At 44.8% G+C, this 27,654-nt stretch overlaps 1 protein-coding gene across 7 annotated transcripts in view; it reads left to right on the top strand.

The window, feature by feature from the left end:
• The window catches only part of LOC110510012 (spectrin beta chain, non-erythrocytic 1), a 100,699-nt gene that overhangs the window by 50,926 nt on the left and 22,119 nt on the right, over positions 1–27,654 (top strand). For all 7 annotated transcript variants that reach the window (XM_036968358.1, XM_036968357.1, XM_036968355.1 and 4 more), the window contains 20 exons: positions 12,599–12,750; positions 13,060–13,233; positions 13,659–13,750; positions 13,922–14,002; positions 14,767–14,882; positions 15,385–15,497; positions 15,617–15,804; positions 15,931–16,048; positions 16,215–16,373; positions 16,799–17,101; positions 23,207–23,360; positions 23,508–23,902; positions 24,048–24,311; positions 24,816–25,027; positions 25,290–25,427; positions 25,552–25,771; positions 25,963–26,499; positions 26,591–26,884; positions 27,045–27,191; positions 27,310–27,573. In XM_036968358.1, the coding sequence (XP_036824253.1) occupies positions 12,599–12,750; positions 13,060–13,233; positions 13,659–13,750; positions 13,922–14,002; positions 14,767–14,882; positions 15,385–15,497; positions 15,617–15,804; positions 15,931–16,048; positions 16,215–16,373; positions 16,799–17,101; positions 23,207–23,360; positions 23,508–23,902; positions 24,048–24,311; positions 24,816–25,027; positions 25,290–25,427; positions 25,552–25,771; positions 25,963–26,499; positions 26,591–26,884; positions 27,045–27,191; positions 27,310–27,573 (4,121 nt within the window). The remainder of the gene's footprint in view (positions 1–12,598; positions 12,751–13,059; positions 13,234–13,658; positions 13,751–13,921; positions 14,003–14,766; positions 14,883–15,384; positions 15,498–15,616; positions 15,805–15,930; positions 16,049–16,214; positions 16,374–16,798; positions 17,102–23,206; positions 23,361–23,507; positions 23,903–24,047; positions 24,312–24,815; positions 25,028–25,289; positions 25,428–25,551; positions 25,772–25,962; positions 26,500–26,590; positions 26,885–27,044; positions 27,192–27,309; positions 27,574–27,654) is intronic.

Here is a 27,654-nt window from a genome sequence, read left to right as displayed (position 1 = left end):
AATTAAGCATAATGATTATGGCTCTAGATTGCAGAAAAAGCTGTTTCAGGTGTTTTAAAAATGAAAATTCTCCAACTTATGGACAAGGGGACATAGCCCCCATCTGGACCACCCGCCCAGCCATCCTCACGTACTTTGTGCCCCCCTCAGATTTTGGGGGTGCATGACGCCCCTGATAACAGTCCTTAAGCTGCAGATAATCATCTGTGTTTTGATGTACTGCTGCTGTGTGCCTACCTGTCCTACTCCTCTCTGGCCAAGCCTTGAGGCAAACGCACAAATAAGAGGGGGAGGGAGGGACTTAAGGGTTAAAAAAAAGGAAAGCCGAATAGTTTTGCTGCTGAAAAACATGTCGTTCCTCTGTCTTTTCCTCTGCTTCGTGTGCCCGGGGAGATAGGGGAGCTTGGGATGTGATGACCAGTATTAAAAAAAGCTTTTCATCTAGACTCCTGTTACTCATCATAGTTGTTCTGTCTGGATACTGTAGAATAGTAATTTAAAGTGTAGAGATGCATTCACCACCAAATATTTTTTTTAGGGGGGGATGTGCTCAACACCGTGAAACACCTATAATATAACATTGGCTATATAGTAAAAATTCATGAAGACAAAATGTAAGGTTAGCAGTGTGTTTTAGGCTTAGGTTTAAAATCGGAATTTAAAATGAGAAATAGTAGAAATAGCCGTGGCTTAGACATAATGGTGCATAAAGATGGAGGAATTCAGATATAACATCTTCCTTTTGAGCACTATCCAGACTTTTTAAACTACGGCGCACAACATGTTCCAATATGCCTGCAGTATAAATCAGCACAATTTACTTTTTCAAATTGACTCTGTCTTGGAGCTAGAATTGGGATCCTGTATACTGTGCTAATGCCAATCCCCCAAAAGTGTAACAGAGCACTGCACAATTTGGCCAATTTAGCAGATGAGGCGTTTGTGGTAAGTACATGGAGGCTGCCATCTTTATGCACCTTCGCCATTATGACTTTGTGGCGGTGGTAACCAGTGACGACCGGGTTATAGACTACCGTGTAGCCGTGGACTTGTCTCAGCCTGCTTGCCGGCTGTCTTCGTGCCTGTGCCTGCCTGCTGCCTGTCTGTCTGCCTGCTGTCTGTCTGTCTGCCTGCTGTCTGCGTGCCTGCATATCGTTTCCTCTGCTTCGTGTGCCCGGGGAGATAGGGGGGCTTGGGAAGTGATGACCAGTATTTAAAAAAGCGTTTCATCTAGACTCCTGTTACTCATCATAGTTGTTCTGTCTGGATACTGTAGAATAGTCATTTCAAGTCTAGAGATGCATTCACCACCAAATAGTTCTTTAGGGGGGGATGTGCTCAACACCGGGAAACACCTATAATTTTTCACTGCAATCTAGGCTAAAGGGTGTGGCTATCACTGAAGTGACAGAGTCCCTTATTTGCATGTGTGTTTATGCACTGTACTGTCTGGCTATTTATTTTAAGTGTCTGTATTGTGTAAACTGGAGGAAACTACTGTTTGTTGGGAGATGATGATGACACATGATTTCTGTCGTTGTACCTTTTTTAATGCAAAGTCTGTAACGCAAGAAGAGGTGCAATTTCCTCTGCAACTGCAACGGTTTCTGCTGCTGCCCATGGTTCATTCAGCACAGAGCCTTGTGAAGAACCTAATTGGTGACAGCAAGAGGTCACTTTTAGGTTAGGAATGAAAATAGTGTCACGTTCGTCGCACTGAGGAGACCAGAATACATACTTTTTAATGAAAACGAAGAACACTAAACAAACTACAAAAACAACAAACCGACCGTGAAGCTATATAAAACTAGTGCAGACACAGGCAACTAGACATAGACAATAACCCACAAAATACCCAAAGAAGATGGCAGCCTAAATATGGTTCCCAATCAGAGACAATGATACACACCTGCCTCTAATTGAGAACCAATCTAGGCAACCATAGACATATAAAACACCTAGATAGTAAACAACCCCAAAAACCTACAAAACCCCTAGACAGTACAAAAAACACATACATCACCCATGTCACACCCTGACCTAACCAAAACAATAAAGAAAACAAAGAATACTCAGGTCAGGGCGTGACAAATAGTGCATCTAGTAATCCCTAGAGTCATGACATAGATGTAGCTGTATGTCCACAAATGTTTGTATACGTGTGTGTCTCTAGGTATGTTTGCTGTGTAATTAATAATAGGCCTGCAGTGTACTGAAGGCCAGATGGAGTGACCGTCCTTTGTGTTGTGTTGCCTGTTATTCAGACAGTCATTGTCCCTGACCCCCCCCCCCATCCATACCCCTGAGCGGAGCTGGAATTCTGTGGGGCAGAATGTGTTGTCCCCCCCCCCCCCCCCCCCCCCCCCCACACTGTGGTCAGAATGTTCTAGAACACTTTAGAACATTCAGTTACCCCCTCACTGTAGCACACCTCAGGACAGCACATTTGGCTTTTTTAACAAGTTTGAATATGACAAATGTATTACAGTTAGACAGTAGTATATTACCTACCCTGACCATGGAACATATTAACTTACCATGACCATTCTACTGGAAAACTCCTGTGAATAACTGATTAAACTGTGGAAAATCTCTCTTCCGGGCTTTGTTTGGAGGTTATTGGCAAATGAGGACCATTTCTTTTGACTGATTTGCATGGCAAAGCAGCCCTGTCCTGATGAAATGGGACATCACTGCACTGCACACTTGACCCTTCTCTCTCTCTCTCTCTGTGCTCTGACTCTTGACTGTTTTCTGTGGCCCATCTGACCGTTGCATTTCACAGTGACCTGTTTCTGTCTAGATCTCTCTGCAGAGAGCGTTCGTTTTCCCCAGCCAAGTTTTCAACTGCTGAGCTGTGGATTGTTGGCGCTATCAAAACATATCATGGAGACTAATAGGAATGGCACTTGGAAAAGCTGATGATGTACAGAAGTGAAGTTCAGGCCACTCTGCTTGTCTGTCTGTCTGTCTGTCTGTCTGTCTGTCTGTCTGTCTGCTCCACTCCAACAGTCAAGGTTGCCAGATCCAGGCCTAGACTCTGTCCAGGAGGGGTGAGGTTATGATGGCACACACACAAGAACACACACGCACACCCACAAGAACACACACAAGCCCACCACCTCTCTAAGACCTCCATGAATCCCAGATAACCGTGGCAAGTGTTCTGTTGCTAAACTCCATGCGCGAGCAGCCAGATTCACAGCCTTTGAATTCCATTTATTTGTTCATTGCTATCTTTATTTAATGTTTAAGAATTTATATGGACGTCAAACATCCCATTATAATCCCAGCCTGCCAAATAGTGACCAACTGCAGTGCATCCCTTGTACCCCTTAGCACTGTTTCTAGATGGAGAAATAACATTCCAGTCCACCCAGTCAGGGGTAGTAGTAGTGGGGTATAGGAGGTGTCAGAACTGCTTCAAAGGGTCAAGCACAGTTTGGGGGAATTTAATTGGGATGGCTGAAGCAGATTTTCTCGCCAACAACCAACGAGCAGAGTGGTCACGCTGGTGGTTTCTGATTATCCAGAATGAGTACATTTTTATTTGGTATCTGGGTTAGTTGTTTATGGGACAGCAGACGTTTCAGTCATTTGGGTTGCCATCCGAGCTTGACTACAAGGCGACAACTCACTGAACTGGTTTCTGTCTGAGCTATCAGATAAGACATTTAGCACGTCGTCATGGGACGTGCTCAGTAAATAGGAGTTCAGTTAGATTTAATGGTCCTCCATTATCTTCTGTGCATTTCTGTATCTGGTCTGATAACAACTAACCTCAGTCCATCTCATTCCAAGTAATCCTGCTTTACAACAATAGTTTGCGAAGGCCTGCAAGGAGCTTATATGCTCCACAATAGAGCCTTCGGGCATCAAACACAATAACTATATAGCGCTACTGTAACATAGTTTAAAAGAAACGTTTGGGATGTGTGGACTTGTCTGGTGTGAGTTTGTGTGTAGTCTGTTCTGGTCTAGCAGTAGAGACCCTGCAACAAAAAGATGTGTATAGAGTCAACATAGTTAGCCGAGCCTAACTCATTATGAAGGGCTCCTCCCAGACCCCACACTTCAAATAAAACACCTGCCACAGCCAGTCTCTGAGTTGGTCTTTGATTAATACATATACAGTGCCTTGGGAAAGTATTCAGACCCCTTCACCTTTTCCACATATTGTTACATTACAGCCTTATTCTAAAATTGATTAAATCATTTTTTCATACACAATTTGTGATTGGATAAGATGACACTTATGAGAAGTTATTACATGCTATGATTAGTTATTACATGCTATGAGTAGTTATTACATGCTATGAGTAGTTATTACATGCTATGAGTAGTTATTACATGCTATGAGTAGTTATTACATGCTATGAGTAGTTGTTCCATGCTATGAGTAGTTGTTCCATGCTATGAGTAGTTGTTCCATGCTATGATTAGTTATTACATGCTATGAGTACTATAATAACTACTCATAGCTTGGAACCCATGCTATGACTAGTTATTATATGCTATGAGTAGTTATTACATGCTATGAGTAGTTATTACATGCTATGAGTAGTTATTCCATGCTATGAGTAGTTGTTCCATGCTATGAGTAGTTATTACATGCTATGTGTAGTTGTTCCATGCTATGAGTAGTTATTACATGCTATGAGTAGTTATTACATGCTATGAGTAGTTATTACATGCTATGAGTAGTTATTACATGCTATGAGTAGTTGTTCCATGCTATGAGTAGTTGTTCCATGCTATGAGTAGTTATTACATGCTATGTGTAGTTGTTACATGATATGTGTAGTTGTTCCATGCTATGAGTAGTTATTACATGCTATGATTAGTTATTACATGCTATGAGTAGTTATTACATGCTATGAGTAGTTATTACATGCTATGAGTAGTTATTACATGCTATGAGTAGTTATTACATGCTATGAGTAGTTGTTCCATGCTATGAGTAGTTGTTCCATGCTATGAGTAGTTATTACATGCTATGTGTAGTTGTTACATGATATGTGTAGTTGTTCCATGCTATGAGTAGTTGTTCCATGCTATGAGTAGTTGTTCCATGCTATGAGTAGTTGTTCCATGCTATGAGTAGTTGTTACATGCTATGTGTAGTTGTTACATGCTATGTGTAGTTGTTACATGATATGTGTAGTTGTTACATGCTATGAGTAGTTATTACACGCTATGAGTCGGTATTACACGCTATGAGTAGGTATTACACGCTATGAGTAGGTATTACACACTATGAGTAGGTATTACACGCTATGAGTAGGTATTACACGCTATGAGTAGTTGTTCCACGCTATGAGTAGAGTTGTTATACGCTATGAGTAGTTGTTCCATGCAATGACTAGTTAGTTATTCAATGCTATGAGTAGTTATTACATGCTATGAGTAGTTGTTCCATGCTATGAGTAGTTGTTCCATGCTATGAGTAGTTGTTCCATGCTATGAGTAGTTGTTCCATGCAATGACTAGTTAGTTATTCAATGCTATGAGTAGTTATTACACGCTATGAGTAGTTGTTCCATGCTATGAGTAGTTGTTCCATGCTATGACTAGTTATTCAATGCTATGAGTAGTTATTACACGCTATGAGTAGTTGTTCCATGCTATGAGTAGTTGTTCAATGCTATGAGTAGTTGTTTACATGCTATGAGTAGAGTTGTTCCACGCTATGAGTCGTTATTACACGCTATGAGTCGTTATTACACGCTATGAGTAGAGTTGTTCCACGCTATGAGTAGTTATTCTTATACTGTACACAACGTTGCATAATGGAAGAGGTATTCTGAGTTTATACTATTATACAATACATTCAAAGTATTCAGACCCCTTGACTTTTTCCACATTATTATGTTACAGGCTTATTCTAAAATATATATTTTTAAATCCTCTTTAATCTACACACAATACCCAATAATGACAAAGCAACAACTTTTTTTGAATTTTCTACAAATATATTAAAAATAAACAGAAATACCTTATTTACATAAGCGTTCAGACCCTTTGCTATGAGACTCAAAATTGAGCTCAGGTGCATCCTGTTTTCATTGATCATCCTTGAGATGTTTCTACAACTTGATTGGAGTCCACCTGTGGTAAATTCAATTGATTGGACATGATTTGAAAAGGCACACACCTGTCTATATTGTTGTCTACCTTATTACCCTTTGTGCTGTTGTCTGTGCCCAGTAATGTTTGTACCATGTTTTGCGCTGCTACCATGTTGTCATGTTGTGTTGCTACTATGCTGTGTTGTTATGTGTTGCTGCCATGAAATGTTGTTGTCTTAGGTCTCTCTTTATGTAGTGTTGTGGTGTCTCTTATCGTGATGTGTGTTTTGTCCTATACAGTTGAAGTCAGAAGTTTACATACACCTTAGCCAAATACATTTAAACTCAGTTTTTCACAATTCCTGACATTTAATCCTAGTAAAAATTCCCTATTTTATTTCAGTTAGGATCACCACTTTTGTTTTAACAATGTGAAATATCAGAATAATAGTATTTATTTCAGCTTTCATTTCTTTCATCACATTCCCAGTGGGTCAGAAGCTTACATACACTCAATTAGTATTTGGTAGCATCGCCTTTAAATTGTTTAACTTGGGTCAAATGTTTCGGATAGCCTTCCACAAGCTTCCCACAATAAGTTGGGTGAATTTTGGCCCATTCCTCCTGACAGAGCTGGTGTAACTGAATCAGGTTTGTAGGCCTCCTTGCTCGCACATGCTTTTTCAGTTCTGCCCACAAATGTTCTATAGGATTGAGGTCAGGGCTTTGTGATGGCCACTCCAATACCTTGACTTTGTTGTCCTTAAGCCATTTTGCCACAACTTTGGAAGTATGCTTGGGGTCATTGTCCATTTGGTAGACCCATTTGCAACCAAGCTTTAACTTCCTGACTGATGTCTTGAGATGTTGCTTCAATATATCCACATCATGTTCTTCCCTCATGATGCCATCTATTTTGTGAAGTGCACCAGTCCCTCCTGCAGCAAAGCACCCCCACAACATGATTCTGCCACCTCCGTGCTTCACGGTTGGGATGGTGTTCTTCGGCTTGCAAGCCTGCCTTATGGCCAAACAGTTCAATCAACCAGAGGACATTTCTCCAAAAAGTACGATATTTGTCTCCATGTGCAGTTGCAAACCGTAGTCTGACTTATTTTTTCTGGCAGTTTTGGAGCAGTGGCTTCTTCCTTGCTTTTAGGTTATGTCGATATCAAACTCGTTTTACTGTGGATATAGATACTTTTGTACCTGTTTCCTCCAGCATCTTCACAAGGTCCTTTTTCTGTTGTTCTGGGATTGATTTGCACTTTTCGCACCAAAGTACGTTCATCTCTAGGAGACAGAACATGTCTCCTTCCTGAGCGGTATGACGGATGCGTGGTCCCATGGTGTTTATACGTGCATACTATTGTTTGTACAGATGAACGTGGTACCTTCAGGTGTTTGGAAATTGCTCCCAAGGATGAACCAGACTTGTGGCGGTCTACAATTTTTTTCTGAGGTCTTGGCTGATTTCTTTTGATTTTCCCATGATGTCAAGCAAAGAGGCACTGAGTTTGAAGGTAGGCCTTGAAATACATCCACAGGTACACCTCCAATAGACTCAAATGATGTAAATTAGCCTGTCAGAAGCTTCTAAAGCCATGACATCCTTATCTGGAATATTCCAAGCTGTTTAAAGGCACAGTCAACTTAGTGTATGTAAACTTCTGACCCACTAGAAATGTGCTACAGTGAATTATAAGTGAAATAATCTGTCTGTAAACAATTGTTGGACAAATTACTTGTGTCATGCACAAAGTAGATGTCCTAACCGACTTGCCAAGACTATAGTTTGTTAACAAGACATTTGTGGAGTGGTTGAAAAACGAGTTTTAATGACTCCAACCTAAGTGTATGTAAACTTCTGACTTCAACTGTGTTTTAAAAAATTAAAAAATTAAAAAATCCCAGCCCCCATCCCCACAGGGGACCTTTTGCCTTCTGGTACGCCGTCATTTGTAAATAAGAATTAGTTCTGATTTGACTTGCCTAGTTAAATAAATAAAATGTCTATATAAAGGTCCCATAGTTGACAGTACATGTCAGAGCACAAACCAAGTCATGAGGTCAAAGGAATTTTCCGCAGAGCTCCGAGACAGGATTGTGTTGAGGCACAGATCTGGGGAAGGGTATCCAAAAATGTCTGCAGCATTTAGGGTCCCCGAGAACAGTGGCCTCCATCTAAATGGAAGAAGTTTGGAACCACCAAGACGATTCCTAGAGCTGTCCTCCTGGCCAAACTGAGCAATCAAGGGCGAAGGGCATTGGAGGTGACCAAGAACCGGATGGTCACTCTAACAGAGCTTCAGAGTTCCTCTGTGGAGATGGGAGAATCTTCCCAGAAGGACAAACATCTCTGCAGCACTCCTTCAATCAGGCCTTTATGGTACAGTGGCCAGACAGAAGCCACTCCTCAGTAAAAGGCACATGACAGCCTGCTTGGAGTTTGCCAAAAGGCACCCAAAAGACTATCAGACAATGAGAAACAAGATTCTCTCGTCTGATGAACTCAAGTTTGAACTCTTTGGCAAATCTGGAGGAAACCTGGCTCCATCCCTGCAGTGAAGCATGGTGGTGGCGGCATCATGCGGTTGGGGATGTTTTTCAGCGGCATTAACTGAGAGACTAGTCAGGATCGAGGGAAAGATGAGCGGGGCAAAGTACAGAGAGATCCTTGATGAAAACCTGCTCAGGACATCAGACTGGGGCGAAGGTTCACCCTCCAACAGGACAATGACCAGCAACCTGACAGAGCTTGAGAGGATCTGCAGAGAAGAATGGGAGAAACTCCCCAAATACAGGTGTGCCAAGCTTGTAGCGTCATACCCAAGAAGACTAGAGGCTGTAATCACTGCCAAAGGGGCTTCAACAAAGTACTGAGTAAAGGGTCTGAATACTTATGTAAATGTAATATTTCAGTTGTTTATTTTTAATATATCTGCACAAATGTCTCAACCTGTTTTTGCTTCGTCATTATGGGGTTTTGTGTGTAGATTGACGATTAAAAAACAAAATTTTATCCGTTTTTGAATAAGACTGTAACGTAACAAAATGTGAAAAAATTCAAGGGGTCTGACTACTTTTGGAATGCACTGTGGAGTGTTTGAAGTTGAAAACCCTCCTTCCCTGATAGGTTACCCCCATGTTAAAGCAAGGGATGCACACCAATAGTATTCCTCCACATGCCTCACTCCATCCAAAGAGAGCTGGGAAGTCTGCAGGAGGTGATCTCTGAGTGAGCTGCTGCGGGCCCTCTCCAGACCTCTGAGACCTCTCTGCCTGACCGCCTGCCTGTCTGACCTGGCTGCCTGCCCGTCACTGTCTCCCCCCTCTACCTCTCTCTCCTCCTGAACAAACCCATTAGTGTTTGATTGAAAGGATCCTCAGCATGGAGAATGGGCTTCTTTAAACCTTGTAAAGTGGCCCCCCTAATCCTTCAAGTACTGCCATAAATCACCTCAGGATTACCACCACTCTGCCACCCAGCCAGCTGCTCCCCGGCCCTGTCATCGGGCAGGGCACCGGGTGGGGTGCCGCCTGTCTCTGTCCCCTGCCCCAGCATGCGAGCTGTTAGCTAGGGCTGGGAATTGCCAGGGATGTCACGATACAATATTATCACTATACTTAGGTGCCGATTATGTATTGTGATACTCACGATTCTATATGTATTGTGATTCTACATGTATTGTGATTCGATACTGTTATTTTGTGTTTCAATGTTCCAAACATATTGTTCCCCATATGTCTGCTGCAGAGTGAGCCATGAGAGTTTTGATCAGTCATGGAAATAGAAGTACTGAAAACTAATTGACTCCCCTATTAAAATTGAGTTTTAGTGCAGGTACAGCCAACTAGTGCAAAAATAATATTGTGATATTGTCACCGATACAACATACCGTCAAAGATAATATCCCGATATGTAACTATTGATCCCCCCCCCCCATCACTACTGTTAAGCTGGACTGAGGTGGGGCACGGCTCCGCCTAATTGACCTCTTGCTCCAGGCCTGAGACTGCAGAGTAGCGTCAGTCCAGATGGTCCTGGTCATTTATCCTAAGTCACTGTGTGACACGACTCTGCCCTGGGGAGAGAGATTCTGTCAGACATAGCCTATACCTAATTCACAAGTAACATAGGCTACAGTCCTCATGCTGAAGGCTACAGTTGAAGTCGGAAGTTTACATACACTTAGTTTGGAGTCGCGTTCTAGAGATGAACATACTACGGTGCGAAAAGAACAACATCCCAGAACAACAGCAAAGGACCTTGTGAAGATGCTGGAGGAAAAAGGTACAAAAGTATCTATATCCACAGTAATTCGAGTTTGATATCGACATATCCTGAAAGGCAGCTCAGCAAGGAAGAAGCCACTGCTCCAAAACTGCCAGAAAAAAAAGTCAGACTATGGTTTGCAACTGCACATGGGGACAAAGATTGTACTTTTTTGAGAAATGTCCTCTGGTCTGATGAAACAAAAATAGAACTGTTTGGCCATAATGACCATCGTTATGTTTAGAGGAAAAAAGCGGAGGCTTGCAAGCCGAAGAACACCATCCCAACCGTGAAGCACGGGGGTGGCAGCATCATGTTGTGGGGGTGCTTTGCTGCAGGAGGGACTGGTGCACTTCACAAAATAGATGGCATCATGAGGTTGGAAAATTATGTGGATATATTGAAGCAACATCTCAAGACATCAGTCGGGAAGTTAAAGCTTTCTCGCAAATGGGTCTTCCAAATGGACAATGACCCCAAGCAAACCTCCAAAGTTGTGGCAAAATGGCTTAAGGACAACAATCTCAAGGTATTGGAGTGGCCATCACAAAGCCCTGACCTCAATCCCATAGAAAATTTGTGGGCAGAACTGAAAAAGCATGTGCGAGCAAGGAGGCCTACAAACCTGACTCAGTTACACCAACTCTGTCAGGAGGAATGGGCCAAAATTCCACAAGCTTATTGTGGGAAGCTTGTGGAAGGCTACCCAAAACGTTTGACCCAAGTTCAACAATTTAAAGGCAATGCTACCAAATACTAATTGAGTGTATGTAAGCTTCTGACCCACTGGGAATGTGATGAAAGAAATGAAAGCTGAAATAAATAATACTATTATTCTGACATTTCACATTCTTAATAAAGTGGTGATCCTAACTGTGAATAACTGAGTTTAAATGTATTTGGCTAAGGTGTATGTAAACTTCCGACTTCAACTGTATGTCACAGTACAGCTACTAAATATCGGTGTTTCTTTCCAACAGAGCATGACCTATTGCGCCTGTCCATCACAGAGGCCTGTCTGTGTCACATGGCACATCTCACCAGGAGTTCCATGTATCTCACGCACACTAATTCTCTGTCACATGGAGAACCATTTCACTATGTCTTAGAGATAGCGGGAAGCCCACCAGGAATTTTAAGATTGTGAAGCCATGACCTTTTTCTGATAGGATTTGGAGATGCTCTAATCTTTACAGTTAACATCACACAGTTTCACAAATGATCTGCTCTTTTACCTCACTGCTTTCTTACCTCATAGCTCATCTGATTTGAATTGCATTGTATTACAATTGTAGTTTATTTTCACAGTTAATTTCTTATGTGTGGGCCTCTAGCTACTAGACTGTAATGATATATTTTGCCCTAGATCTTACTCACACAGACCAAGACCATGTGACCTAGAATTGAGGTCACCTTGTTTGGAGGCATGTTTAGCATCTTACTCTGCTGCATATGTCTGTGCTGCCTCTGCTACTGTTTAATTCATTGTGTCCCCTTTATCTTCCTGTAACATTATAGGGAACTATCCTCTTCAGACCCCAACACAATTCTGTGCTCGTTCCTGCAATATTGCATCATTGATTTTCTCGGTCTTTCACTTATGTGTCGGTTAGCGTCATTGTGAACCGTTAGCTTGGCTATTCAAGACTGGTCTTCTATTCAGATGGTGTAGTCCCAGGCGACTGACGGACGCCCCGTCAGCAGCCCAGTCAATTAGGTTCAGTTAGAGGCCTAAAGAACTCTCTACTACGCTGTCTGTCAACGCAGTAATCCCAACGACCTAATGGCGTAGCTCATCTGTGAAATCAAGTGCTGCATAGCGGAGCTCAGGTCCCCATGATTCACTGGCATCAGTCTCAGTCTGAGGGGTGATTCAGGCATTTTAATGGCTGTATAAGACTACATAAGTGTTTTTCTCCAACAAAATTGCATCCCCTCAAAATATTTATTTTGCTGACAGTATTGGATTATTGAACATGGAATATGTTATTACAAAGCAATGAATGACTTCACACCTGCCTGCCAGTCCCTATGAGCTGGTTTCTGATTTGGTTTACCCTCGCATCAACCCGCCCTCCTCTGCTCTCCAGATGATTGGTTTAACATCAACCCACCCTCCTCTGCTCTCCAGATGATTGGTTTAACATCAACCCACCCTCCTCTGCTCTCCAGATGATTGGTTTAACATCAACCCGCCCTCCTCTGCTCTCCAGATGATTGGTTTAACATCAACCTGCCCTCCTCTCCTCTCCAGATGAGCGTGAAGCGGTGCAGAAGAAGACCTTTACTAAGTGGGTGAACTCTCACCTGGGCCGTGTGACATGCCGCATCGGGGACCTGTACACTGACCTGAGAGATGGACGCATGCTCATCCGCCTGCTGGAGGTGCTGTCAGGAGAACAGCTGGTCAGTATCTCAGAATACCTCTATCTGTCCTCCTAACCCTGACCCTAACCTTAACCCTGACCGATCACTCATGGCTCACCTTGTTTGTCCTGAACTAACCCTCTCTCATTCCTGTATTCTCTTGTCCTCTCTCGTTGTTTTTCCCTCACTGTGCTCCATTCTGCTTAACATGAAATCTATTTTCATTCTTATACCCTCTTCCTCTCCCTCTCTGTTTTTCATGTCACTTTCCATCACTCTCTCACACCATCCTGAATTTCCCCCTTCTCTCCTCCTTCTCTCCCCCTTCTCTCTCTTGTCTCTGTCCAGCCGAAGCCCACTAAGGGGCGTATGCGTATCCACTGCCTGGAGAACGTGGACAAGGCCCTGCAGTTCCTCAAGGAGCAGAAGGTCCACCTGGAGAACATGGGCTCCCACGACATCGTGGACGGGAACCACCGCCTCACCCTGGGTCTCATCTGGACCATCATCCTCCGCTTCCAGGTACCGTGTGACTCCTTGTAATGTTCTGTACAATGCCTTTCTATGGGCCTTCCTAGAGAGTAGATGGCGCAAGTGAATATTACACATCCCAGCCCACTTGTGTCCCGTTCACCACCCTCACCTGGGTCAACCCCACCCTGCCTAGTTCACAACTAATGGGAATGGAAGCAATTACCTCTGTTCCGTGGTTTTCTGAGGCCACTTTGGTTTCAGAGAATGTTAATATTCTAACGAGATTTCAGTGTTCTTTTTTCCCCTCATCTTCTTTTCATGACAATTACATATTCTCCTGTTTGACGGATGTGCTTCATCATCAAACTTAACAAAGAGCTGTATGTAAGACCGATGATTTCAGTGAGGTCCTAATGAGAGAGAGAGAAATATGTAGGCAGTGTGTCTGACTGAGAGGGTGCTCTGCTTAACAGATCCAGGACATCAGTGTGGAGACTGAGGGTAACAAGGAGAGGAAGTCAGCCAAGGAGGCTCTGCTGCTCTGGTGCCAGATGAAGACCGCTGGGTGAGAAGGGAGAGAGGGAGAGATTCTAGGATGTGTCCAGTAATGTGAATGTATGATGAAGATTTGTGAAATGCTGAGTTATTTTATTTTAATAATTTCCAGTGTTGGTCGACACCAAAAGAGCCTGGGTACTGAGTTGATGATTAATGAGCAATTACCTTGACTCTGCAGGTACCCCAACGTCAACGTTCACAACTTTACCACCAGCTGGAGAGATGGCTTGGCGTTCAACGCCATCGTGCACAAACACAGGTCAATTACCTTCTCCCTTTGTCCATGTTGCCTGTCACACTATGAAATAAGTTAGTCACTCATGTTAACTGTAGGCCCTGACATTGTCCTTCACCTGGCACTCTGTCCGTGTGAAGTGATATATTTATTCTGTCCGTGACTAGATGTCCAGTACCTTGGCCTGTTGTCCTTGCAGTGCCGTTGAGGAATAGGCCTGGTGACAGGGGGTCTGTATCCCCATAAATGGATGAAAATAAAATAGGAGTTAGTTGACCTAGATAACGAATAAAACCAACTCGTTTTGCATGCAAGGCCATGCCTGGTGACTCACCACTGCCATCTGCTGGTGACTCCTACTGCATTACGGTGGGACTAAGACCCCTAGAGTGTGATTTTTAACATGACAAGTACTGTAACAAATGGAGGCCCATGGATGATGCTCATCAGTTAAGTACTGGCACATTTGAATGTATGCCTGCAGCTAGTGTATATTGCTCACTTGAGACTCAAAGTACGAGTAGTTGGAAATGTGGACTGAATGAGCTACAAGGCAATCATGTGCATTCTGTCGCTGCCATTTTCCTTATCTGATTAGAATGGAGTCGATCTGAATAAATGGAACAATGTTGAAGTTGACTTTGCCTACACATCTTAGTGTCTCACCATACAAAATCATGGTCACGTGTTGATGAACTCAACATGTAGTGGTTAGGATGCTGTTTTTACGCCTTATATATGAGATTCCTTTCATTAAAAGCAACACCTGTGTTCCCCTACCTGTCCAGACCGGACGTGATTGAGTTTGACACCCTGAAGCGGTCCAACGCCCACTATAACCTCCAGAATGCCTTCAACACAGCAGAGAATAAGCTAGGCCTCACCAAACTCCTCGACCCAGAAGGTGAGTCAGGGAGGTCAGAGCTCAGACTGGACAAGTGTCGGAATTGTATGTGGTCTCTGCCCTCGCCCTCTGGCTAGTTGTCACCAACACAGTGCTCCTGTCATATACCAGGCGAGCTGGATGGGGTGTGGGAGGAAGAAGGGAGGAGGATTACTGGAATGAATTACAACTTAAGTGAGAATAGGGTCTATGTGGCCAGGCTGGCCATGGGGCAGGGCTTAATGATGCCCTCTGACATCACAGAGGAAGTCCATACATGGTGAGGGGTTGGCAACGCTCTGGGGCCATCAATCAGGGCACATTTAGAGACAAGCACCATGTGTGTTTAAGTTGAATTGACTGGGTTAAGATGGGAGACAGTGTGTGTGTGTGTGTGTGTGTGTGTGTGTGTGTGTGTGCGACTGGGATTGGAAGTTTGTGTGTGCATGTTTGTGTCAGTGTGTGTCTGACTGTGTGGGTAGTATGTGGAGAGAAGATGAGAATCAAATGTCTCTCTTTCCAGATGTCAACGTTGACCAGCCAGATGAGAAGTCCATCATCACCTATGTGGCCACCTACTACCACTACTTCTCCAAGATGAAGGCCCTGGCTGTGGAGGGCAAGAGGGTTGGCAAGGTGGGGTGCAACGGCTGTTTAACTTTTTATGTGTGTGTGTGCGTGCGTACGTGCATGTCTTCCTGTCACTGTCTTTGGAGCTTGTCTAACCCCTCTCTTTCTCCCTCCCTTCCTCCCAGGTGCTGGACTATGCCATTGAGGCTGACCAGCTGGTAGGGAACTATGAGAGCCTGGCTTCAGAGCTGCTGCAGTGGATTGAGCAGACCATCCTGACTCTGAATGACCGGCAGCTGGCCAACTCCCTAAACGGTGTGCAGAACCAGCTGCAGGCCTTCAACACCTACCGCACAGTGGAGAAACCCCCAAAGTACGACAAGGAGACACGCTGGGGGGAAATTTAGAATTTAACAGGAGTGATGTTCTAGCAGGTTGGAATCATAACTGCGCATATTCCATGTTCGGTATCTTACCTGGCTGTGTTGGTTTTCCTCAGGTTCACAGAGAAAGGCAACCTGGAGGTGCTGCTGTTCACCATTCAGAGCAAGATGAGAGCCAACAACCAGAAGGTGTACATTCCCAGGGAGGGAAAGCTCATCTCTGACATCAACAAGGTATCACCCATAGGGCTGCAGTTACTCGCTGTTTAAATGCATTACTTGTCCTGAGTGGAGCTTCAATAAACAACAGTTAACCTTGCAGGTGTTTAAAATCATGAATAACACCCCTGGTTTAATTAAGGGACCTCTCTGACTAGCTGTGTTCTGATTGGCTCTGCAGGCGTGGGAGCGTCTGGAGAAGGCAGAGCACGAGCGGGAGCTGGCGCTGAGGAACGAGCTGATTCGACAGGAGAAGCTGGAGATGCTTGCTGCTCGCTTCGACCGCAAGGCCGCCATGAGGGAGACCTGGCTGAGCGAGAACCAGCGGCTCGTCTCTCAGGTAACACCCCTGGCTGAGACCTGATAATGTTTTCACAATGAGGAGGAGGGTGGTTATATTTGTCTCCCAGGTGTCCCCAGACCAGAGATATCAGTAATCATAAGTGATGGTTGTGATTACATTATTTTGACGAGACATGTTTACTGCAGACCAGCCAGTCTAATTATCTAGTAATGTGGAGGGGAGTGATAAATGACTACAGACACACTGTAGCTAGCTGATCTCCATTTTAATGGCATTTACAACTCTAATTTGCAATCACTGTCATTTCTAGAAGTGAGAGTGAATTTAGCAATTTAATAGACAATTTAATACCCTTGTATGCATTTGAACACATAGAAAGAGTCAATCACATATACGTTTATGACCAATGTACACACTGACCTCTCCCACTTCTAACCTCAATCTGTCCTCTTGTCCCTCAGGACAACTTTGGTGTTGACCTGGGAGCGGTGGAGGCCGCCACCCGTAAACACGAGGCCATCGAGACGGACATCGGGGCGTACGGGGAGCGGGTAGCGGCCGTGGAGGCGGTGGCCAGGGAGCTGGAGGCAGAGAACTACCATGATGTGCGTCGCGTGCTGGCGAGGAGGGACAACGTGCTGCGGCTGTGGGAGTACCTGAAGGACCTGTTAGCCGCTCGCAGGGAGAGACTCCACGCACACCGAGACCTGCAGAGACTGCTGGAGGAGATGAGATACATCATGGACTGGATGGGAGATATGAAGGTACTGGAACATATCAACATGTCAACTCTGCACACACTATGCAGTGGGGCAAAAAATATTTAGTCGGCCACCAATTGTGCAAGTTCTCCCACTTAAAAAGATTAGAGAGGTCTGTAATTTTCATTATAGGTACACTTCAACTATGACAGACAAAATGAGAAGAAAAAACATCCAGAAAATCACATTGTAGGATTTTTTATGAATTTATTTGCAAATTATGGTGAAAAATAAGTATTTGGTCACCTACAAACAAGCAAGATTTCTGGCTCTCACAGACCTGTAACTTCTTCTTTAAGAGGCTCCTCTGTCCTCCACTCATTACCTGTATTAATGGCACCTGTTTGAACTTGTTATCAGTATAAAAGACACCTTTCCACAACCTCAAACAGTCACACTCCAAACTCCACTATGGCCAAGACCAAAGAGCTGTCAAAGGACACCAGAAACAAAATTGTAGACCTGCACCAGGCTGGGAAGACTTCATCTGCAATAGGTAAGCAGCTTGGTTTGAAGAAATCAACTGTGGGAGCAATTATTAGGAAATGGAAGACATACAAGACCACTGATAATCTCCCTCGATCTGGGGCTCCACGCAAGATCTCACCCCGTGTTGGGTCAAAATGATCACAAGAACGGTGAGCAAGAATCCCAGAACCACACGGGGGGACCTAGTGAATGACCTGCAGAGAGCTGGGACCAAAGTCACAAAGCCTACCATCAGTAACACACTACGCCGCCAGAGACTCAAATCCTGCAGTGCCAGACGTGTCCCCCTGCTTAAGCCAGTACATGTCCAGGCCCGTCTGAAGTTTGCTAGAGAGCATTTGGATGATCCAGAAGAAGATTGGGAGAATGTCATATGGTCAGATGAAACCAAAATATAACTTTTTGGTAAAAACTCAACTTGTCGTGTTTGGAGGACAAAGAATGCTGAGTTGCATCCAAAGAACACCATACCTACTGTGAAGCATGGGGGTGGAAACATCATGCTTTGGGGCTGTTTTTCTGCAAAGGGACCAGGACGACTGATCCGTGTAAAGGAAAGAATGTATGGGTCCATCTATCGTGATTTTGAGTGAAAACCTCCTTCCATCAGCAAGGGCATTGAAGATGAAACGTGGCTGGGTCTTTCAGCATGACAATGATCCCAAACACACTGCCCGGGCAACAAAGGAGTGGCTTTGTAAGAAGCATTTCAAGGTCCTGGAGTGGCCTAGCCAGTCTCCAGATCTCAACCCCATAGAAAATCTTTGGAGGGAGTTGAAAGTCCGTGTTGCCCAGCAACAGCCCCAAAACATTACTGCTCTAGAGGAGATCTGCATGGAGGAATGGGCCAAAATACCAGCAACAGTGTGTGAAAACCTTGAAGAGTTACAGAAAATGTTTGACCTCTGTCAATGCCAACAAAGGGTATATAACAAAGTACTGAGAAACTTTTGTTATTGACCAAATACTTATTTTCCACCATAATTTGCAAATAAATTCATTAAAAATCCTGCAATGTGATTTTCTGGATTTTTTTTCTCATTTTGTCTTATAGTTGAAGTGTACCTATGATGAAAATTACAGGCCTCTCATCTTTTTAAGTGGGAGAACTTGCACAATTGGTGGCTGACTAAATACTTTTTTTGCCCCACTGTATATACTCCCAGTGTAGAATATGTACTCTTGGTCATTGACAACCTTCTGTAATCCTGTACATTTCACACTATCAACCCTGCATGCGAGTACTCCTTTCAAAATGGTTACTACTCCTGGGTGTAATGGGTTTACAGAGGTTGACTGGGTGAATTAAGTCTGTCTGAGTGTATTCTTAGCTCTTGGCCTCAGCTGATTCCTTTTCCCCTGACTACAAAGGGCAAATGTGCCACTTTTCAACCCTGTATTCATTATCTCCAGCACCATACCAGTGTCTATATAAATTTAGGTGAAAATTAGGGATGTAACAATTCACCGATACACATCTGTCGCTGATTCAAATGTTTAAGATACAAGTGCATCGGTCTGCGGACCCCAACCCGATCCAAATGTAGCATGCATCAGTCAGAAAATGAATTCAAATGTTACGAATTGCCGGTTCCCAAAAATGTCTTGCTCCTAGTACATTATTTCTACCTTCCGAAAAGACCTCATCTTTTGTGACAGCTGATGTGTCCTCTCTTTCAGTGTCCAACTGCATGTAACTGTGTTGACAGTCATTGATCTGCAAGTAATTTTGCATGCCGAATAACCCCAGGCCTTGTCGAACTGCACACTATGCCCAGCTTAGTGCATTGACCAATGTGAGGTATACGGCCTGTTCCTGACCTTGCACATCTGCGCAGCACCTTCAGAAATGTCTTGGGTGATAGGTTGTCACTCAACTAATAAAGCCTACTTTGTCATTTGATAGGTTATTGTTATCCCTGCGCTGTTGCAGATGGTTTTTACCAGAATAAAAGTAAGCTATTGGAGACAACTCTCATCTGGCTATACCTGCTTACAATGCATTTTATTTAGATTGTTCAGGGTCACCATCAGCAGTAGTTTTGGTAGTTTTTCTTTAAATAATCAATGTGTATATCGTAATTTTTTGATATACAGGGTAAAGTTGATAATTTCATAACGAGGACAGCAATCACTTTTGCAAGGCGCACAGCATGGCCGAATCGAGAGAAGAGATGATCACTCACAAACCGGTCAAAACCATTTGATTTAGAAATGAGGGTGAAATTCAAAGTTGTTTATTAGGTACACTCGTCTAGTACCGGGTCAGACCCCCCTTTGCCTCCAGAACAGACTGAATTATTTGTGGCATGGAATCATTGCGCAATTGGTATCAAGGGACCTAATGTGTTCGAGGGAAACTTTCCCCACACCATTACACCATTGCCACCAGCCTGTACTGTTGACACCAGGCAGGATGGGGCCATGGACTCCAAATCCTGACTCTGCCATTAGGATGATGAAACAGGAACCGGATTCGTCGGATCAGGCAATGTTTGTCCACTGCTCAATTGTCCAGTGTTGGTGATCTTGTGCCCACTGGAGCCGCGTCTTCTTGTTTTTAGCTGATAGGAGTGGAACTTGGTGTGGATGTCTGCTGTAATAGCCCATCTGTGACAAGGACCGACGAGTTGTGCGTTCCGAGATGGCGTTCTGCACACCAATGTTGTACTGTGGTGTAATGTGCCTGTTTGTGGCCTCCTGTTAGCTTGCACGATTTTGGCCATTCTCCTTTAACCTGTCATCAACGAGTTGTTTTCACCCACAGGACTGCTGCTGACTGGATGTTTTTTGTTTTGTTTGTCACACCATTCTCTGTAAACCCCAGACACTGTCTTGCATGAAAAGCCCAGGAAGCCGGACGTTTCTGAGATACTGGAACTGGCGCGCCTGACACCGACGATCATACCACGCTCAAAGTCACTTAGGCCATTTGTTTTGCCCATTCTCACATTCAATCGAACAGTAACTCAATGCCTGTCTGACTGTTTTATATAGCAAGCCATGGCCACGTGACCCACTGTCTGTAGGAGCAACCATTTGTGTGAATGGGATGGTGTACCTAATAAACTGTCCACTGAGCTATGTCAAAGCTCATTTGTAAACCATAAATATTGATACATTACTAGCACAAACACTTCATCTGCAAAAATATCAAGTTAATTAGTGGGTGATGGTGATTTCAGAACCAAAGTCTGGGACAAAAAAACATACGCTACATTGCCCCTCCGTTTTCTGATATTGGTAGATGCCTAGTCTCCCTTATTGCTCAGCTCAGGTGCCTATATAGTACATACACCATAGCCATGAATCATTTACACACACACACACAGAAGTCGGCTCAGACAGATCCAGCTCTGAGAGGCTCAGCTCATGAGTTCCATCAGCAGCAGATGTTAATTTAGAATAGAAAATGTGTTTATGCAACAAATGTTGCATAAATTGATTCATTCTGATATCAAACCAAATCACACCGAATAATTTCAAACTAAAACGTATTGTTCCTGTATCATATCGGAGCCCATGTGTCTACTAGATACGTATCCAATCATTTTGAAAGGGAAAGATGCGCATCCCTAGAAGAACATGGCATATTTGTATGACCTGTGGTTAACAAGATAAGCAGAAAGGTCCTAAAAAAAAAAAGTTCTGTGACATCACAGGGCAGGATTAAAAATAAGAAAAGCAGTGATTTTCCAAGCCTGCAACGAGTTTCTAGCCAGGGTGAGGGTATTTTCTTGCTCCTCACTTCACCGTGAATCTCAGTGTTTGAAAATGTTTTAATCCCTTACACTTGTGGAAATTGGCCTATATGGATAGGGTCAAATGGATATGCTTCTAACAGAACTACAAAAAGCATATGCATGACCATGGTAACAATTGAAAGAACACTTTGGAGATTTATGGGGAAATTATCAGAACAACAGTTCACCTGACACAAGACTGAATCCAAACATTACACTCTTGATTTTATGTGCCTTTCATTTACTGTACTTTTCATTTGTCAATAACGAAATGTGAAAATACTCTAGATACATTCAGTAACATAATAAGATTATTCATTGACATTTGGAGTCGGTTCAAGATTATAAAAAAAAAATGTTTTTAATTGAGTGAGAGGACTAACTGGTGTCTCCAAGTGGCCACACACCTCTCCAGTTCCTAAGTAATTTCAATGCACTTTTCTGAGTCAAGGAAAGAACTATAAGGTGTTATTTGAGCTTTCCTAGCTTTGCCATTGAGGAACTGAAGCAAGCACACTTGTAGTTTTTTGTTTGCAACACAGCCCTCACACGCAATCCAAAAACGTTCCATTATAAATTGCAATCTGGGTTAGGTATGCATCATTTTGGAAGATTGTTCTAGTACCAACGTGGCTAGCTAAGTTTTACAAATCTTAGTGTTAGACTTTCAAAAAGCACTTCAGACAATCAGATCGTAATATTGGTGTGCATAGAATGGAGTCAAGTGCATCCAAGTGAATGTTCTGTTGCTAATTATTTTCTTCACAATTCGACAAACGGGCTCATTCTTTTCAGGACAACCCAGGGTATAACTCAGGTCAGCCTTCTAACTGTGGATCTAACATAGCGATCATAAACATTGATACTGAACATTTTTTAAATGTACGTTTTCTAATATGGAAATGTGAAGTGCACATTTCAACTCATGGCTGTGTGGTTTGCTTGTACGACGTCAAAGCGGTATTCATTATAATCCCCAATGTCTCGCCTTTCAGAACACATCAAGTCCTTTCGATTCACAGCAATTCCCTCACTCAGACAACAAATGTGCAAAAGTAGCGGAAGGGATGGGGACATCTTCCTGTCGCACACGGTGCTCAAGTTTATAATGACTGTCAGTCAAAAGCCATACAGCGTTGTGAAGCAGAGAACCTGAGCTCTGACATCATGTATAGCATGTACAGCCACTCTGGTCCAATTTAGGCACTGACTGTATCAATGACAAAATGTGCCATTTTCAACCCTTATACGGGATTGAGTGGAAAGGGTTCATTTTTGATAGAACTTTATATTATTTATTTTAAATTCTAGAAATGTGCCGTTTTCACATATGTAGACACTGGTATTGTGCTAGAGATAATGAAAATGTTGGAAAGTGGTAGAATTGCCCTTTAACAGATTGATGTTATTGTGATTATGTTGTGATTCAGGGAGCCTTGCCTCATCAATACCAAATGAGCACTCTGTTTTCTCAAGATAAAGTCTTGCTTATCAGTCACCAAGAAAGCTTGCCCCTCATTTACGATATTGACAGCTTTGCTTAATCTATAACTCTCAGTGACTGCTGGAACCATAATGTCTTACCAATTCTCTCTCCCATTACCATCTCATTAGGAGCATGTCTTCACTAGGTAGAGAATGTAGTATTTTATTAGGATCCCCATTAGCTGCTTCTAATGCAGTAGCTACTCTTCCTGGGGTCCACACAGAACATTGATAGACAAGAACATCTCAAGGACAGAGCTACATACATGTATATGATAATATAAAGGTTCTGTACTGAGATAACAGAGAGAGTTATACTATAGGCCTACATAGTCCAGACATGGTGAATGACTGTGTTTCTAACATGTCTTCCTGCCATGTGCTCTCCCAGGGTCGTCTGCAGTCCCAGGACAGTGGGAAGCATCTGCATGATGTGGAGGACCTGCTGCAGACTCACAACCTGGTGGAGGCAGACATCTCAGCCCAGGCAGAGAGGGTCCGCGGGGTCCAGAGAGCTGCTCAGCGCTTCACCTCCGACCAACAAGGTGAGACTACACAAGTTTTCTACACACATTGTTACTGTTTGAGTAATTATGAAAAAGATTACATTTGACTACTATGCAACATTTGTTTGGTTGCCCCTCCACTGCTAACTAAATAACTAGCTATTTTTCTCCATCTTTCTCTCTCAGTCTACAAGCCGTGTGAGCCGGCGCTGGTGGGAGAGAAGGTGTCTCTGCTGGGCCGGGCCTATGAGGAGCTGGGCCAGCTGGCTGGGGAGCGGAGGGAGCGCCTGGAGGCCTCACGGCGCCTCTGGCAGTTCCTGTGGGAGATGGGAGAAGAGGCGGCCTGGATCAGAGAGCAGGAGCAGATCCTGTCAGGAGGAGACTGTGGCCGCGACCTCACCTCCGCCCTGCACCTCCTCAGTAAGCACGAGGCCTTCAGGGACGAGATGGCAGCCCGCTACGGTCCTCTCGGCCACAGCATTGCCGCCGGACAAACTCTGGTGGAGGAGGGACACTTTGGAGCCCCAGAGTGCACTGAGAGGATCAGGGACGTACGTGCTCAGTGGGCACACCTGGAGGAGGTCAGTGGGCAGGGGAAAGGAGATGGACAAGTCTAGAGAGTAGTCAGTCCACGAGCAAAATTAATATATAGAGTATTAGTATTTCAGAAGTTGATGTATTTCCTCTGTTTGTATTCTGATTCCTTCTCTCTCCCTGCGCCCCCAGACATCCCAGCTGAGGGAAGTGCAGCTGAAGGAGGCGGTGGCCCTGCACCAGTTCCAGACTGACGCCAATGACATGGAGGCCTGGATCTTGGAGACGCTGCGCCAGGTGTCCAGCCAGGAGGTGGGCCACGACGAGTTCTCCACCCAGACCCTAGCCCGCAAGCAGAGGGAGGTGGAGGAGGAGATCCAGAGCCACCGCACCCTCATCGACTCCCTGCATGAGCAGGCCCTCGGCCTGCCCCAGGTCCATGCAAACGCCCCTCAGGTCAGTTACCCCTGGAACAGTATACCAAACCAACTCCCACTTTCTACACTACTGCACACTCTCCCACTGTTTCTCTCTCTTTCTGATATATACAGACACTGGCCCATACGTATTACATACAGACTCTCAATGTCTCCGCTTAAGTGAGACATATTTTATTTATCCTTCCCATTCTGTATTTCTTGACTTGTTATTAACTCTGGTCAGAGGAGTGTCTTCTGGCTGACTGGTTGTTATTGACTCTGGTCAGAGGAGTGTCTTCTGGCTGACTGGTTGTTATTGACTCTGGTCAAAGGAGTGTCTTCTGGCTGACTGGTTGTTATTGACTGGTCAAAGGAGTGTCTTCTGGCTGACTGGTTGTTATTGACTCTGGTCAGAGGAGTGTCTTCTGGCTGACTGGTTGTTATTGACTCTGGTCAGAGGAGTGTCTTCTGGCTGACTGGTTGTTATTGACACAGCTAGAAGATGCTTCTCTTACCAGACTGATTGTTGCTGTCTGTGTAGGTGGAGGGGCGTCTGCCTGCTATTGAGCAGCGCTATGAGGAGCTGGTGTCTCTGTCTGCATCGCGGCGTCAGGCCCTGGAGGGGGCGCTGGCCCTCTACCGCATGTACAGCGAGGCGGGCGCCTGCCAGCTGTGGGTGGGGGAGAAGGAACAGTGGCTGGACGGCATAATGATCCCCACCAAACTGGAAGACCTGGAGGTGGTGCAGCAGAGGTGAGCTGGGGAAGGGAGGAATAAGGGAGTGTTAGAATGATGTTATAAGAAGAAAGAAATGATCTGTAGGCAATGATTTAAATTGCCTTTCCTTGAGCGATATCGATCTGCATACTCACTGTGCTCCGGTAAATGATCAAACTGACATCAAACAACATTTGAGTATGTTAATATTTCACCTTTAGTCTCCCTTGTAGAGACAAAGCAATGGAAATATGAGTGATGCGAAATGAGACTGTCTGATATATCTGTGTGTCTGCAGGTTTGAGACCCTGGAGCCTGAGATGAACAACCTGGGGACTCGTATCTCTGATGTCAACCAGGTGGCCCAGCAGCTCCTGGGATCAGACAACCGCAGCAAAGAGCAGATCCACCAGACACAAGACCAGCTTAACAACAGGTTAGTAGTACTCGACATGTCTCGGACATGAAAAACACACATACCATCTGATACACAGCCAATACTCTGTATAAAGTTAGCACTGGGAACAGGTATTGAGACTTCCCCTTGCTCTGGTCCCCAGGTGGAAGGAGTTCCAGCGTCTGGCGGACCAGAGGAAACAGGCCCTGGAGTCGGCCCTCAACATCCAGAACTACCACCTGGAGTGTAACGAAATCCAGAGCTGGATGAGAGAGAAGACCAAGGTGATCGAGTCCACCGAGAGCCTGGGCAACGACCTGGCTGGTGTCATGGCCCTGCAGCGCAAACTCACCGGCATGGAGAGAGACCTGGAGGCCATTCAGGTACGGCAGGGTCAACGGTTATGGAGGTGGACAAAGACTTAGGGTAAACCTAATGAAACCACAGCATCAGATCATTTTAAAGAGATGATCAGTATTGTTGAGTCATTAACTGTTAAAGACATCATCAATACTTTGAATAATTTTATGTCACATGTTGATGACAACCAGGTATATTTTCCATATCTTTTCAGGGTAAGTTGGACGACCTGAGAAATGAGGCAGAGAAGCTGGCTGAGGAGCACCCGGACCAGGCCGAGGAGATCCATGCCCACCTGGGGGGGATCCAGGAAGTGTGGGAGGAGCTCAACGCCACCATGAAGCGTCGTGAGGAGTCTCTGGGCGAAGCCAGTAAGCTGCAGGGATTCCTCCGGGACCTGGATGACTTCCAGTCCTGGCTGTCCCGCACGCAGACCGCCGTGGCGTCAGAGGACATCCCCACCTCGCTGCCAGAGGCTGAGCGCCTGCTCTCCCAGCACGAGAGCATCAAGAACGAATGGGACAACTACAAGGAGGACTATGAGAAGATGCGGGCGGTGGGTGATGAGGTGACTCAGGGCCAGACGGACGCCCAGTACATGTTCCTGGCCCAGAGACTGCAGGCGCTGGACACCGGATGGCAAGATCTGCGCCGCATGTGGGAGAACCGCCACAGCCTGTTGGCCCAAGCTTTCGACTTCCAGACCTTCCTGAGAGACGTCAAGCAGGCTGAGGGTTTCCTCAACAGCCAGGTGAGGACCAGGACACCAGGGAAGGAGAAGAAACATACAAATATACTGTTTATCTTGATGAAGTTACTAATAGTTCTCTCTCCCTCTGTAGGAGTATGTACTGTCCCACACTGAGATGCCATCCAGCCTGCAGGGAGCAGAGGAGGCCATCAAGAAGCACGAGGACTTCCTGACCACCATGGAGGCCAGCGAGGAGAAGATCACGGGCGTGGTGGAGGCTGGACGCCGTCTGGTCAACGACCTCAACGCCAACTCTGACAAGATCCAGGAGAAGGCCGACTCCATCCAGGAGAGACATCAGAAGAATAGGGAAGCTGCAAATGAACTCCTCTCTAAACTGAAGGACAACCGTGAACTTCAGCACTTCCTGCAGGACGGACAGGAGGTACAAACCATCAACTAAGTCTTACTATAATAATGGTGGTGTGATACATTTAATTGAGACGCTCTTTGTCCTGTATTCAGAAATCTGACAAATCAGTAGTCAAGGTAATTAACCTGAGGTACAGTTCATTGAGTAATATCATTCTCCTTTTCCTCTGCAGCTGACTCTGTGGATCAATGAGAAGATGCTGACAGCTCAGGACATGTCGTATGACGAGGCCAGGAACCTCCACAGCAAGTGGCAGAAACACCAGGCCTTCATGGCTGAGCTGGCCTCCAACAAGGACTGGCTGGACAAGATCGACAAGGTACAGTATGACTATGAAGGATTAAATATTCAAGAGAGAAAAAGTGGAAAAATAAATCAGATATGGTGTGTGTGCCAGTATTTTACTGTCTGACTCTCTCTCCCCTCTCCCCCGTTAGGAGGGCCAAGTGCTGGTGACAGAGAAGCCGGAGCTGCAGTCTGTTGTCCAACAGACTCTTGAAGGCCTGCAGAGCCAGTGGGAGGAGCTAGAGAGCACTACGCGCGCCAAGGCACAGTGCCTCTTCGATGCCAACAGGGCAGAGCTTTTCACCCAGAGCTGCTCTGCCCTGGACATTTGGCTGAAGAACCTGTCAGGACAGCTGCAGAGTGACGACTTCGGAAAGGATCTGACATCCGTCAACATCCTGCTCAATAAGCACCAGGTGGGTGACATTACACTGTCCAATCCAAGCATCATATTTACCACTTCAAGTCCTCAGTTGTCATACTCCTTTGTGACCATT

Source organism: Oncorhynchus mykiss, chromosome Y (assembly GCF_013265735.2).
Source record: "Oncorhynchus mykiss isolate Arlee chromosome Y, USDA_OmykA_1.1, whole genome shotgun sequence".
Lineage (NCBI taxonomy): Eukaryota > Metazoa > Chordata > Actinopteri > Salmoniformes > Salmonidae > Oncorhynchus > Oncorhynchus mykiss.
Note: the sequence above shows the minus strand (reverse complement) of the source record. Positions and strands in the feature narration are given on the sequence as shown.